The sequence below is a fragment of the Argopecten irradians genome, chromosome 5 (genome assembly GCF_041381155.1).
Source record: "Argopecten irradians isolate NY chromosome 5, Ai_NY, whole genome shotgun sequence".
Lineage (NCBI taxonomy): Eukaryota > Metazoa > Mollusca > Bivalvia > Pectinida > Pectinidae > Argopecten > Argopecten irradians.
In genome coordinates, this window is record NC_091138.1 from 4601560 (window position 1) to 4616514 (window position 14955).

The 14955-nt window shown below is 35.5% G+C and overlaps 1 protein-coding gene across 1 annotated transcript; it reads left to right on the forward strand.

The window, feature by feature from the left end:
• Nucleotides 1-40: 40 nt before the first annotated feature.
• LOC138322695 (monocarboxylate transporter 14-like) lies at nt 41-14895 on the forward strand. The gene is made up of 5 exons (XM_069266729.1): nt 41-551; nt 935-1174; nt 1967-2110; nt 5184-6200; nt 6698-14895. Exons 2-5 carry the CDS (start codon nt 973-975, stop codon nt 6850-6852), a joined length of 1518 nt encoding a protein of 505 aa, XP_069122830.1. The 5' UTR covers nt 41-551; nt 935-972; the 3' UTR covers nt 6853-14895.
• The last annotated feature ends 60 nt before the right edge of the window (nt 14896-14955 follow it).

A 14955-nucleotide genomic window follows, 5' to 3' on the forward strand; every position in this document is an offset into this window, starting at 1 on the left:
ATACTTCAAAGCTCTCTATTTATAAATATATGCACTGCTGACAAGTAAACAAATCATGAAATTAAAACTTAAGGCATCATTTTGTGGAATGTTAAAAGAAAAAATATGGATTCAAGCACAGGTTAGAAAATTTTAATAATTATCTTCAAAAAGTGTACCAATCTGGGTAGCCTCATGTTAGCATTCAAATTTGGGTGTTATATGTTTGTGATACAAGTCATTAAGATAATTCACATATGAACACTCGTTAGTTGTGTAATGATATCATTACATAATATGCAGTTACATATAAATAGTTACAATCATACCACTAGAGTATTTCTTATATAGATTATTGGCGTTTACGAAGAAGTTGTGTGTATTCTAATAAAAATAGGTTCAGGCCCTTTATGCCTATTGAAATATAAGTTCTTAATCGAATGCTCCCTGTCATTTTAAACATCCCATTGACTGAGATTGACTTAGGTTAAAGCGTCGCAATGACTTTGATGAAAGGAACAGAAGGAACTGCAGCAGACGAAATTTTTCCTTTTCACATGCACCTTATCAAGGTAAGTTACCGATGTCGGCAAATTTGAAATGTTTACTCGGTGTGTAATTTTGATACATGCAATTTACAATTGATAGAAATAGAATAGATATAATAACAAATTATCCTTTGGCCATACCTTGATCACAACGCCAATGACTACATTGCACCGTAGCTGTTTCCAACTAAATATCATGTATCTATTGCATGCTTGCTATAGTTATATTGTTGCCAATCTATATATATATTACCTGTTTGTACTGTAATATTTTTCCATATGTTTGTCGCAAGAATAGCACTACAGTGCTAATGTTATTATGTTCCTCATGTATGCGACTCTAAATAAAAACTTCTTGACTCCTGACCGTTTTGAAAATTAGAAAATGATTTTTAAAACAATTTTAGATGTGAAAATTCTGGCATGACTTAGACATCAGAAGAAGATGGTACCAAGAGCCGCCACCAATCAAGGAGGGTCATGGGGTTACGTGGTCTGTATGGCTGCATTCATGATCCAGTTTGTGGAATTTGGCATCGCATCATCGTTCGGCGTATACAACATTGCCTTGATTGCACATTTCCAATCTTCAGTTGCTGCCACATCTATGATCGGTGCTTTCAACATTGGTCTGCTGCTTGGGGGAGGTAACTCATTGTTGATTATATGTCTCACTGGTTTTATATTTCTTAAAGGTACAATTATTTGCACAATCATGTTAGGGTTAAGCTTTTGAATAGTTTTTTTGCTAACACCCTGTTGATCTGTTCATCAACATCAACTTCATTATCAATCACTGTGATGCCCGGCTTTGGCATGTTACCTCACTAGGCAGAAATTGAACCAAATTTTACTGGTATCATGCAGCATTTAATTATTATAATGGGCTGGGGACTCCAAATTAGTTGGGTTGACCCTAATCAAATATTATAATTTTAAAACATTGAGAAACAACGTAATGATCAAAAGTGTCTTGCCGTGCTATATTGTACCTTTAACAAAAAGTGAGCCACATGTATATCTTGACTTGTACTGGCCCCGATTTCTCGAAACAAACTTAAGTAAAAAACTGACTTAAGTCAATTTAATTCACATAAGTTACATAAGGAGAAAAACTTAAGTTTTTACTTAAGTCTGTACTTTTGTTTCGAGAAATCGGGGCCTGCAGGTAGCATTCTTATGAGATGTGGATTCAAAATTTTATAAATTGTTGGGCTGAAATCCCAGGGACCTGAGAATGGGTGAGGCCAAAAGGTCAGTCCTTTTATAGCTATATTCATATTTGCAACTGACATCTTCACATTAATTTCTTCACATCGAAAATAAGTAAAGGATGCCATTCATGTTTGACTTGTAGCATCTAAATGAAGAAAGTTTAGAAATTGAACTAATTGTCTGGCTGACTTATTTGACGGTATATAATCATTTGTGTTTTACAGGACCATTAGCGAGTTATCTGATGAGGAAGATAAGTTACAGGAAGGTATCACTCCTGGGAGCTCTCCTCGGCAGCTTTGGTCTTCTCCTCTGTCCCTTTGCACCAAACATCATCTATCTACATGTGTTTTATGGTGTTATCACAGGTAAACTAATAATATAATGTTAATGTCATAAATGTTATAACTGGCTTTACTCTCTAGCTATGTACTAAGTCCATAAAATTATATTTATATACAATTTTGTTAAGTTCAGATATACATGTACCCAAAAGATAGAAATCTCCTAAGGCCACACCAAATAAATCAGTTGTTCGTCAAGAAATCCTGCTCCTAAAATGTCAAAGTCAAGAAAAAAGTAAAAACAATATTGCAGTGCAGCTTCAAAAATATCAGCAAATCAAGATTTTTCAGACGTTTCCATACAGTTAAACAAAAGAGGTGTGAACACTCCTTAACCAACATCCAAGCAGCCCTATTAGCAGCCTGTTTAGCTTTTTAGGTCATCTGACACGAAGGGTCAGGATGACCTATAGTCATCATGCACTGTCTGTCGTCGTCCGGCGTCCAGAGTACTCATATTTGGCCAGTGGTGTGCTGGGATAAAGGGCTACCAAGTTGTGAAAATGAATGACCTTGACCTACTTTCAAGGTCACAGGGGGTCAAATAGGCTAAAATCTTTGAACGACTTTTTCTCACCAACCTAAAGGCACAATGCACTCATATTTTGCCTGTTGTATGCTAGGATGAAGGGCTACCAAAGTTGTGAAAATGAAAGACCTTGACCTACTTTCAAGGTCACAGGGGTCAAATAGGCTAAAATCTAAAAACAAATTCTCCTAACTAATAGAAAGTTCCAGGGTAGTCATATTTGGCTTGTAGCATGCTGGGATGAAGGGCTACAAAAGTTATGAAAATGAATAAACTTCATCTACTTTCAAGGTCACAGGGGTCAATTAGGTAGGCTAAAATCTTTGAACAACTTCTTCTTAATTACAGTAAAGTCCAGAGTACTCACATTTAATTTGTAACATGCCAGGATGAAGGGCTACCAAAGTTGTAAAAATGTATTACCTTGACTTAATTTCAAGGTCACAGGGGTCAATCTGGCTCAAAATCTTTTAACTACTGCTTCAAACTAGCCGAAAGGCGCTAGGTATTCATCTTTAGCCAGTAGCATGCTGAGATAAAGAGCTACCAGAATTGTGAAAATGAATAACCTGACCTACTATCAAGGTCATGGGTGTCAAATATTCTAAAATCTTGAATTTTGAACCTTTTCTCAAGTTCTACCCATGCAATTTGGCTGAAACTTCCATGAAATGTTACATTTTGATTATTACTGGAACAGGTCTGAAACCAATTTCTAAAATTAGTACCTATGTTGTAATGAATATTAAGTAACATTGCTTCATTATCTATAATTGTGAAACATGTTAAACATGTTCAATTATGCATAAGTTTTCAATTAGCGAATCAAAGTTTTGACCCAGAGCTAGCCCTGTATATTTTTCATTTTGATTGAAATTTCATATGAACAAGAAGAGCTCAGTTGAATCATTAAACTTCTTAGGGTGTTTTTAAGATGGTATTGCTTTTTATTTGTTTTTGTCAATGACAGAATACAAAATTATTATGTGTACTCATAATTAATTCAATGTAAATACATGTATTCTGAAATGTAAAAAAAAAATGCCAAAAAAAAAATAACACTCACATGGCAATTGAATCCCTTCCCCTCTGAAAATGGATATTTTATTAATTTTTTTTTTTAATTTGCTGGCTCACTCCCCCATTTTAGCTCATATGCCATACCGTGGTGTCCGTCGTCTGTCCGTCCGTCAACAATCGACTTCTTCTCCATAACCGCTGGTCAGATTTCAACAAAATTTGAATGGTAGCAGTCTGACTGAAAATTGTACAAATGATGTGGCTGTACCCCTAGGGGCCTGAGGGGCGGGGTCAAAAGGGGTCAATTTGGCTATTTCCATATAAACAACTTCTTCTTTGAAAATAAGCATGGGATAGCACCCATAATGCAATGGTAGAATCCTTAAAGGTTGGGGATTCAAGATTGAACAAATGATGGGGCTGACCCCCCGGGGGCCTGAGGGGCGGGGTCAAAAGGGGTCAATTTGGCTATTTCCATATAAACAACTTCTGCTCTGAAACTAAGCATGGGATAGCACTCATAATGCAATGGTAGCATCCTTATAGGGTGGGAATTCAAAATTGTACAAATGATTGGGCTGACTACTCAGGGAACCCAAGGGGCAGGGTCAAAAGGGGTCAATTTGGCTATTTTCATATAAACGACTTCTTCTCTGAAATTAAGCATGGGATAGCACTCATAATCCAATGGTAGCATCCTTTTAGGGCAGGGATTCAAAATAGTTCAAATAATAGGGCTGACCCCCCGGGGGCCAGAGGGGCTGGATGAAAAGTGGTCAATTTGGCTATTTCCATATAAACGACTTCTTCTTTGAAACTAAGCATGGGATAGCACTCATAATGCAATGGTAGCATCCTTATAGGGTCGGGATTCAAAATGTGCAAATGATGGGGCTGACCCTCAGGGCCTTAGGCACGGGGCCAAAAAGGTCAATTAGGCTACTATGTTCATATAAATTACTTCCCCTCTGAAACTTTATATTGGATAGCATATTTGTATGGAATCTATAGCATTATTACTGTATATGTTTGAGATTCAAAATTAAACAAATTGTGAGGTCAATTTTGCTAATTTTTCTAATTGTATAATTACTAAAAAAAAAAACAACAACAGGTGAGCGATACAGGCCCTCTGGGCCTCTTGTTTTCCTCAGTTCCCGAAGAACAACACTGATTTATTTGGTGTGGCCTAAATATTTCTAAGCTGGTGGGTGTAAATCACAAATTATATAGTGAAAAACATTTTTGTATCGTTTGTTTGATAGTACATGTAGATTTATAGCCAGTAAAATCAATGCCTTTTTAGATACAGGATTCCAGGTGTTACTTTCAAACAAAATGCCATTACAAGATCTTGCAGATTAGAATTACATATATGAATATGATGTGATGTAGTATATTGATTGAAAAATTAATCTTAAGCATTAAGAGACAACTATTAGTGTTAAGATTGCAATAATGTTGATACTTGATATTGAATAGTTTTACAACAAAACTCATAACAGAAAGATCTTATTCTTTACTGTTAAGTGTTATTTCTTTTTTCAGGTTTAGGTTTTTGTCTGGTGTATGTACCATCACACACACTTTCGGGTCTGTACTTTGACAAACATCGTAGCCTAGCTACAGGGATAGTGACCAGTGGATCAGGCCTAGGGGGAGCCGTCTTCCCCTACATCACACACTTCCTCATCACAGAGTATGGCTGGGATGGTTCATTCTTCATCACAGCAGCTATCAACATGAACAACTTTGTGTTTGCGGCATTACTCTTACCTGTTCCTCTATCTAAAAAAGACCAGGATGTTCCGTCGGGAGATGAGTTGGTGGGAATGCTGACTGATAAAAGTAATGAAAGAGTCAGTGAAGTATCGATAGAAATTGAGAAAGGTAATGTGGAGAGTAAACCGAGAGATGTTACTGATACTTCAATGGATACACAACTGGTGTCTGATGAAGGTAGGAGGACACAACCCAAAGATGTCACAGATAATTTGTTGGATGAAGAACCAGTCTCTAATGGAATTGTTAGGACCAACTCTAAGTATGGTAGAAAAAGTTCTAACACTGATAATACATCAGAAAAAGAAATAAAAAATTGCTACGTTTTGTGTAATCCAGTTTTCCTGATATACTGCATCAATAACATATTTTGGAACATGGGTTTATCAATGGTATTTGTACTTGGTCCTGAGTATTTTACAGAGTTTGGAATAAGCGTAATGAAATCCACAATTTGTCTGATGTGTTTTAATGCAGCTATTACCATTGGTGGGATCGTTGGAGGAGGCGTGGGAAATCTGCGGTGTATAAACAGGATGGCTTTGTACATTGCCGCTAACTTCAGCACTGGTCTCTTTATACTTATGCTAGCACTGCCATTCATGCATGCATTTCTGGTGATATGTTTGAACATGTTTGGCTTGGGCATAGCTTTCGGAATCATCCTAGGATTGTTGGTGGTAGTCACTGCTGATATATTAGGAGTGCAGGCACTTGGAGATGGTATGGGTTATCTCCTCTTTGCCAATGGAATCGGTAACACTGTGGGACCACCTATTGGAGGTAAGACTGGTGTTGTTGTGTTTTCAATTTCAACAATATTTTATTGATATTATGTGCATCAATAGGATTGGACATCAGGCTACACCTATTTAAGTCCTCTTGTTGTGTTTGCTGTACTAAATGGTATGGCCAGGTCTGTGAGGTCATCATTTTAGTATGTCCAAATTATTCTGCCATTTCACATCATTGAATAAGGACACTTGACAATAATTTTTTTTATAATGAAATGATGGAAAGATGAGGCAAACATACACAAGGAACAAAAGACAATGGAAATGGTGTAAAACTAGTCTGTCTAGGTGACAGAATGGAGAACGCAACACATAAAAGAGTTGGAATGAAACTCTTTAAAAATGAAAGATACAATTTAAATGACAATTGTTCTACATTTGATCTTTAAATTGCTAAAGAACAGTATATCTCTGATAAAGAATTTTAGGTTGGTGAATTGATTTTGACTTTGTATTTGTCATGTGTATGATTTTACACCTTTTTAGGTTGGATAAAGGATATGACCGGGTCCTGTACTCTGGCCTTCTATCTGGCTGGTGTAGTGACTGTACTTGCTGGAGGGGTCATGCTGTTTGCTCCGATATGGGAGTGCTACTCCTCAAAGGCTCAACATCAAGTAGAGGAGACAGACGACGTTTGATGTTTACACAGATTACAGACCTAAGAAAGTCATTTGTTTGACATATCATTGGTAAACATTGTACATTATTCTGTATTTAATGTGATAAATTTTACCATATTATGTTGGAACAGAATAACGTACAGCTAGTTATTTACATGGGCCAAAATGTTCACAATTTTAACAAAAAAAACCCAGAAAATTAAATTTTAGGGTTTTTTACATTTCCGTGACCTGGCTTTCAATGTATATATATATGATTCAATAATTTCTCAATATTTCATGGATCATATTTTCATGATTATAGCAATGTCCCATGAAATCACGAAAATATTCCCAAGATAATAACCACCTATATAACATTATGGTAAGATTATTGTATCATAATGATAAATAATGTTAAGAATATGTTAACATTTATAAGTTTACAAATGCCCTCAATTTTTACATTTGTATGTTTTCATGATTCTTTTTCTATATACATGTAACGGTAGTTCTATATATGTAGAAAAAGTGCAAAGGTTATTTGGTAAGATAACTTAAATGAAAAAATAACAAAAACCCAGACTTTACAGCAAAACCTCTCTGCCTTCACAGGTTACATTTTAAGCTTGAACATCTCCTTCTTCATGGATGTCTTCATATACTAATCCACCTGAAGACACCTGTAAAGGCAGAAAGGCCTAGCTTGCAGTAAAGTCTGGGGTTTTATTATTTTTTTAATTTTATATAACATCAGTGAATTATTCACAGTTAAAAACCATTAGCTCTATGTTTTACCCTACGAAACTTTTTAACTACAGTGGAAATAGAATATATCAGGTTTATTATATAAAATTTTATATCAAAGGAACAAGAAGGTCATTCAATCAAAGGACTATCAAATAGGGAAAAGAAATTGTTACCCATTTACTTTCAAAGATCTGAATATTTATATTACAATACTTTACCCGTGGTATTCTCTTAATGTCATATATTAAAGATTTTTGTGATAAGTGCCATAATATCTCTTTATAAAACTAAATTATATAATCTTTGATCTTGACAATTCGTTGTAGCTGTAAGCAGACAAATGTCAAGTCCAATTCAATGTATGCTAAAAGCATAAAGATAGCCCTGTCTGTAAGACTTATTTAGTACCAAGATCTCTGCAAGTTTGTGTCATACACATATTACTGAAAGCATAATATTATAAAGTTCTACATATGCAGCTTCACAATTCTAGTTATATCTTTTGAAAAAAGGTATTTACAATATTTATACATTTTTATAACAACTTTTCATCATAAAGCCTCCCTTGTTCAAATTATTTTTTTCTCATAGGGATTCATCATGTTTAGTATAATCATGTATCTATTTTACCATATATTGTTGTTGTTTAAAGTTGTTGTTGTCTGTACTTTTGTGAGATGTAAATGTTTTATATTGAAGATTGTGTCATTTTATTATTTATATAGATAATATATACAATGTATTGAAATTGTGTCATATTTGATTATTTATATTAGATAATATATACACTGTAAATGAAATATCTTTATAATGTTTCTCTGTTGATATTTTTTTTTATTCTTGAAATCAAAACTGCATTAGTCACATCAAAGGCTGTTAAAACCGTATATACTGACATCATTAGATGTCCATAAAAATCAAAATGACAGCAGATTTACTGTAATAGTTGAATCTGTTTTATATTTGTTGATATAAATTTGTGTGTATTATTTTTAAGGAATGATACTGGTTTATATGATGGATCAATAGTAGTTAACTGGTTTATATGATGGATCAATAGTAGTTAACTGGTTTATATGATGGATCAATAGTAGTTAACCAATACTAGAGAGGTGCTGTATAGCGCTTTAAATTCGCAGGTCAATATTTTACGTTTTTGCTTGTGGAACATATTTGCGGGGGTTTAATTTTGAGATACACCTGCTAAAGGTATTTCGCGGATAGCTTATACATCGACATGGCTAAAACATAGAAAACTGGGCATACAGACACCACTATCGTAGATAATACCTAACCCACGGCAACTAGAATTTTTTATTAGATCTTTTTCTATTTATTAAAGTTCATTTATGACTGTAATGATACCGATACTTCTCAGCGTTGTGCTAAATATTTCGCTGATGTTTAAAATTTGCGGATTTCGGTGGAACTGCGAATGAAGCGAAAATAAAACTCCAGCAAAATGTTACTGCTATACAGTATTATCTAAAAATATACAGGATATTTCTCATAATGATTAAATTTAAACTACATGTACAGTGTAACTTGTATAACCTGGATGTCACTGAGACCAGCATATGCAGGTTTCCAGATTATATAGGTTTTAATCATTATAAATTATGAAAGGACAATGCCATGCAATCATGCTGGAATACACAGGGATCTGGATCAGACAAGGGCTGGTTTAGACAAGTTATATTGTGTATCATTTACACAGGGATTAGACAAGTTATACTGTGTATCATTTACACAGGGATTAGACAAGTTATACTGTGTATCATTTACACAGGGATTAGACAAGTTATACTGTGTATCATTTTGGTGAAAAACAGTCAGATCAAACATTTTATTAGCCCACCATTGTCAGATGGTGGGCTATTCAAATCGCATTTCGTCCGTGGTCCGTCGTCCGTCCGTCCGTCCGTCCGTCCGTCCGTCCGTCCGTTAACAATTCTTGTTACCGCTATTTCTCAGAAAGTACTGAATGGATCATTCTCAAATTTTATATGTAGGTTCCCCTAGGAGCCTAGTTGTGCATATTGGATTTTGGGACCGATAGCTCAACAAGATGGCCGACCGGCGGCCATCTTGGATTTTGATAGTTAAAGTTTGTTACCGCTATTTCTCAGAAAGTACTGAAGGGATCTTTCTCAAATTTCATATGTAGGTTCCCCTAGGACCCTAGTTGTGCATATTGCATTTTGGGACCGATCGCTTAACAAGATGGCTGACCAGTGGCCATCTTGGATTTTGATAGTTAAAGTTTGTTACCGCTATTTCTCAAAAAGTACAGAAGCAATCTTTCTCAAATTTCATATGTAGGTTCCCCTATGACCCAAGTTGTGTATATTGCATTTTGGGACCGATCGCTTAACAAGATGGCTGACCAGTGGCCATCTTGGATTTTGATAGTTAAAGTTTGTTACCGCTATTTCTCAAAAAGTACAGAAGCAATCTTTCTCAAATTTCATATGTAGGTTCCCCTATGACCCAAGTTGTGTATATTGCATTTTGGGACCGATCGCTCAACAAGATGGGCGACTGGCGGCCATCTTGGATTTTGATAGTTAAAGTTTGTTACCGCTATTTCTCAAAAAGTACTGAAGCAATCTTTCTCAAATTTCGTATGTAGGTTCCCCTAGGACCCTTGTTGTGCATATTGCATTTTTGGACCGATCACTCAACAAGATGGGCGACTGGCGGCCATCTTGGATTTTGATAGTTAAAGTTTGTTACCGCTATTTCTCAGAAAGTACTGAATCAATCTTTCTCAAATTTCGTATGTAGGTTCCCCTAGGACCCTTGTTGTGCATATTGCATTTGTGGACCGATCGCTCAACAAGATGGGCGACTGGCGGCCATCTTGGATTTTGATAGTTAAAGTTTGTTACCTCTATTTCTCAGAAAGTACTGAAGGGATCTTTATCAAATTTCATATGTAGTTCCCCTAGGACCCTAGTTGTGCATATTACATTTTGATCAGGTTCGGTCAACAAGATAGCCGACCGGCGGCCATCTTGGATTTTGATAGTTAAAGTTTGTTACCGCTATTTCTCGGAAAGTACTGAAAGGATGTTTCTCAAATGGCATATGTAGATTTCCCTAGGACCCTAGTTGTGCATATTGCATTTTGGGACCGATCAGTGAATAAGATGGCCGACTGGCGTCCATCTTGGATTTTGATAGTTAAAGTTTGTTACCGCTATTTCTCAGAAAGTACTGAAGGGTTGTTTCTCAAATGTCATATGTATGTTCCCCTATGACCCTAGTTGTGCATATTGCATTTTTAGACTGATCGGTCAACAAGATGGCCGCCAGGCAGCCATCTTGTATTTGGATAGTTATCGCTATTTGTCTGCAATTACTGAAGTGATATCTCTCATATTTCATGCATAGTTTCCCCTTGGGCTTTATTTGTGCATAGTACCTTTTGGACTGATTGGTCAACAAGATGGCCAACCTGTCTCCATCTTGGATTTCACCGCTGATTCTCAGAGAACAATAAAGTGATTTGTCTTAAATATCATATGTTGTATATTTGAAAAAGTTTTAAAAGCAGGGAAAAGATCCTTTTTTCCATTGTCAGACATAGATCATTCTATGGTGGGATCTCTTGTTAATAATGTCACACATTTCTGTTTATTTACTGCAGGAATACTAAACCACAATATATAGTAGATAACTTGATTATTGATATAATCCTTTCACCCAATCCCTGCTGTGAATTAAATTATCTCTCTTTAATTAACATCTTAATACCTGCTGCATTAACCCTAGCCCCTTTAGTTTACTTCCTTTTACGATCAACATGATCTCCCTTTAATTGATTTCCTAATACCTGATGCACTACCCCCAGTCTCTTTAGTTTACTTCCCTTTACTGATAGCATTACCTCCCTTTAATTGACTTCCTAATACCTGCTGCACTATCCCTGGTCCCTTTAATTTACCCCCTTTACCGATAGCATAATCTCTCTTTAAATTGACAACCCAAGACCTCTACATTACCTCTTTAAACTATCCAGTTTACCACCAAATTGTTTGTTTGATTTCGATAATCAATAATCAACACCTCAATACTGGCAGTATGTTAACCTACATATCATGTACCACTGTAGTACCCCACTTCTCTCAAAATTTACCAGCAGCTGCTGAATTTCATGCAAAACCCCAAAACAAAAACTTTATTATGATGCTTCATAAAACTTATGGTAATTAGGTAGCACATAGTTAACAATGTTAGTTGATATCACAGAATTTATGCTATACCCCCCGTTTCTTTAAAGCTGATACACTGCTGGTGAATGGTATTTTCTCTCTCTCTCAGAAACTGTAGCAGACCAATTAGTATTTTTCTTTTCACTTTACATCATTACTGCTATTGAAAAGTTTGAGCTTCTGATTTTACTTCAAGATAAAAATATCAAAAATAATAAATTGTGTTAATTAGACACACATATTCACAATTAAGCTTCAGTTATCGTTCAAAGTATGAGTATTGTTTATCCACTGTCAGCGGTGGAGCATCTTTAAGCAACTAATTATATATGAATCTAGTATATGAAAAATTAACTTTCTTCAAATAATTTCCTAGAACCTGCAGCATGCATTTAGTAAATATCTACTTTTATTCTTCATCACAGAACAACCATCATTTATAATCTCCTGGGCTCAGTTGTTCAAAAGGTGATCACAATTTAACGACAATTTTCAAATCAAAATAAAATAATTTCTGGTAATGCAAATTTTACAAAAAGTGATAAGAGTCTTAAGAACTTAATGCTTTACTTACTTGCTGAGTTTAGTGAAGATATAATCACAAATTTTGCAGTAAATGAGAAATGTGATTTTCATTAATAATGTGATTAGGCTTTTAATGCTCTGAATAACTGGGCCCTGATGTTTTATAATATGTTGAATGTTTTTGTAACAACCATCATTCTAGTAGTGTTATTGTTATAACAGTAAAATATGGTTTTACTTTGATGTTTTATACTACCTAGCTAGTAATGATGGTATAGCATGGATACTTTGGCATAACTACAATCAATTATTATTTACAATGTCAAGCCTATTGTGTTCCATTTCTTTTGTAGGAAGTTGCAATATAATTGTATAGCAAAAAGTTATTGTTTTATGAAGATATTTAATTTTTCTGTGTTGAATTTTGTTTATGTGAAGTGCCATACCTTAGTGTGATTTTTTAATGAGTTTATGTCTGAGACATCTATACATGTACTGTGGTTAGTATACTGATAAGTTTATGTCTGAGACATCTATACATGTACTGTGGTTAGTATACTGATAAGTTTATGTCTGAAACATCTATACATGTACTGTGGTTAGTATAATGATAAGTAACAACTGTTCTCGTTCACAATGGATATTTAGCAGCTATGTTAACATAACAATAGATAGCCTCGTCCAGATTGTATGTCAAGTAATTAGGTTGAACAGGAGTAGCCTTTAGACTGAATATTTTGTTGGAATGTTAACCTATAATTCAAAAATAGCTGGTGTCCTCTAAATGCATGTACAGGGTACAATCAGACCTGGTTATTTTGAAATTTGCATGTCCCTACTAAGACAGGATATATTTTATGATGTAGGTACAGTAAATAATAATAAAAATATAGTGGATGATATTTATTCACCACCGTCATTTGATGTGATATTTACAAGGACCCATATTTGGTTGCTACTTTATGTTTACCATTCAAGTTTCTAGGATAAACGACACAAAATCTACCTGTAAAGGAAAATAACTATGTAATATGCAGAATACCATAGCCCAGAATAAAACTCCCTTCAATATGCATAAAGTACTGTATAAACAAGTCTCAGATCCCACAACAGATTTTCACAAATTTCCATTGTTTTGTTTATTTACCGGTATTTTTAGCTCACCTGGTCAGAAGGACCAACATGAGCTTATGGGATACTCTGGCGTTCGGCATCCGTCATCCGTCAACAATTGACTTCTTCTCTATAACCCCTGCTTGGATTTCAACAAAATTTGACTGGTAGCATCCTTATGGGCTACTTACTGAAAATTGTACAAATAATGGGGCTGACCCCCAGGGGCCTGAGGGGCAGGGCCATGCAAAAGGAGTCAATTTGGCTATTTCCATATTAATGACTTCTTCTCTGCAATGAAGCATAGGATAACACTCATAATGCAATGGTAGCATCCTTATAGGGTGGGGATTAAAAATTGTGCAAATGATGGAACTGACCCCCGGGGAACTGAGGGGCGGGGTCAAAAGTGGTCAATTTGACTATTTCCATAAAAACGACTTCTTCTCTGCAACTAAACATGGGATAACACTCATAATGCAATGGTAGCATCCTTATAGGGTGGGGATTCAAAATTGTACAAATGATGGAACTGACCCCCGGGGGGCTGAGGGGCAGGGTCATAAGCGATCAATTTGACTATTTCCATATAAACAACTTCTTCTCTGTAACTAAACAAAGAATTACACTCATTATGCAATGGTAGCATCTTTATAGGGTGGGGCTTCAAAATTGTGCAAATGATGGGGCAGACCCTCCGGGGTCCTGAGGGGTTGGGTCAAATTGGGGTCAATTTGGCTATAGCCATATAAACGACTTCTTCTCTGCAACTAAGCATGGGAGAGCACTCATAATGCAATGGTAGCATCCTTATAGGGTGGGGATTCAAAATTGTACAAATGATGGAACTGACCCCCCGGGGGCTGAGGGGCAGGGTCAAAAGGGATCACTTTGGCTGTTATCATATAAACGACTTCTTCTCTGCAACTAAGCATGGAAGAGCACTAATAATGCAATGGTAGCATCCTTATAAGGTGGGGATTTGAAATTATACAGATGATAGTGCTGACCCCTCGGGGCCAAAAAGGTCAATGAGGCTACTATTTTCATATAAATTACTCCCTCTCTAAACCTATGTATTGGATAGCATATTTGTATGGTATCTATAGCATCATTATATGGTTGTGATTCAAAATTGAACAAATTTTAGAGTCAATTTTGCTAACTTTTCTAATTGTAAGAGTCTTTGTGACAATAACAAAAAAAAAACCTAGGTGAGCGATACAGGCCCTCTGGGCCTCTTGTTTCATTTATAGTTTTGATTGTATTATCCTCATAGGTGAAACAACTGTAATTTAGTACAAAGTAAGACCAAACAGGTTTTCTTTGAAAAGAAAGTTTGAGTAAAATCTCTTTAACATACAAAGTACAAAACGTATTTACTTTTATATATTTCCTAATTGTAACTGTGTATTATCATATTGGGCGTTATTTACTTCTACGCATAGTATTAATTTTAATAAATCAGTGGTTTGAATGCAAAGTGTTGATGTGTTTTACTCTGAAAATCATACATTTTCTGACTCCCTATTTGTTT

Coding starts and splice junctions, on each gene's coding strand:
- LOC138322695 (XM_069266729.1), top strand. CDS start 973: ATGGTACCAAGAGCCGCCACCAATCAAGGAGGGTCATGGGGTTACGTG. Junction 1,175..1,966: donor TGGTCTGCTGCTTGGGGGAG/GTAACTCATTGT, acceptor TGTGTTTTACAG/GACCATTAGCGAGTTATCTG. Junction 6,201..6,697: donor TGTGGGACCACCTATTGGAG/GTAAGACTGGTG, acceptor ACACCTTTTTAG/GTTGGATAAAGGATATGACC.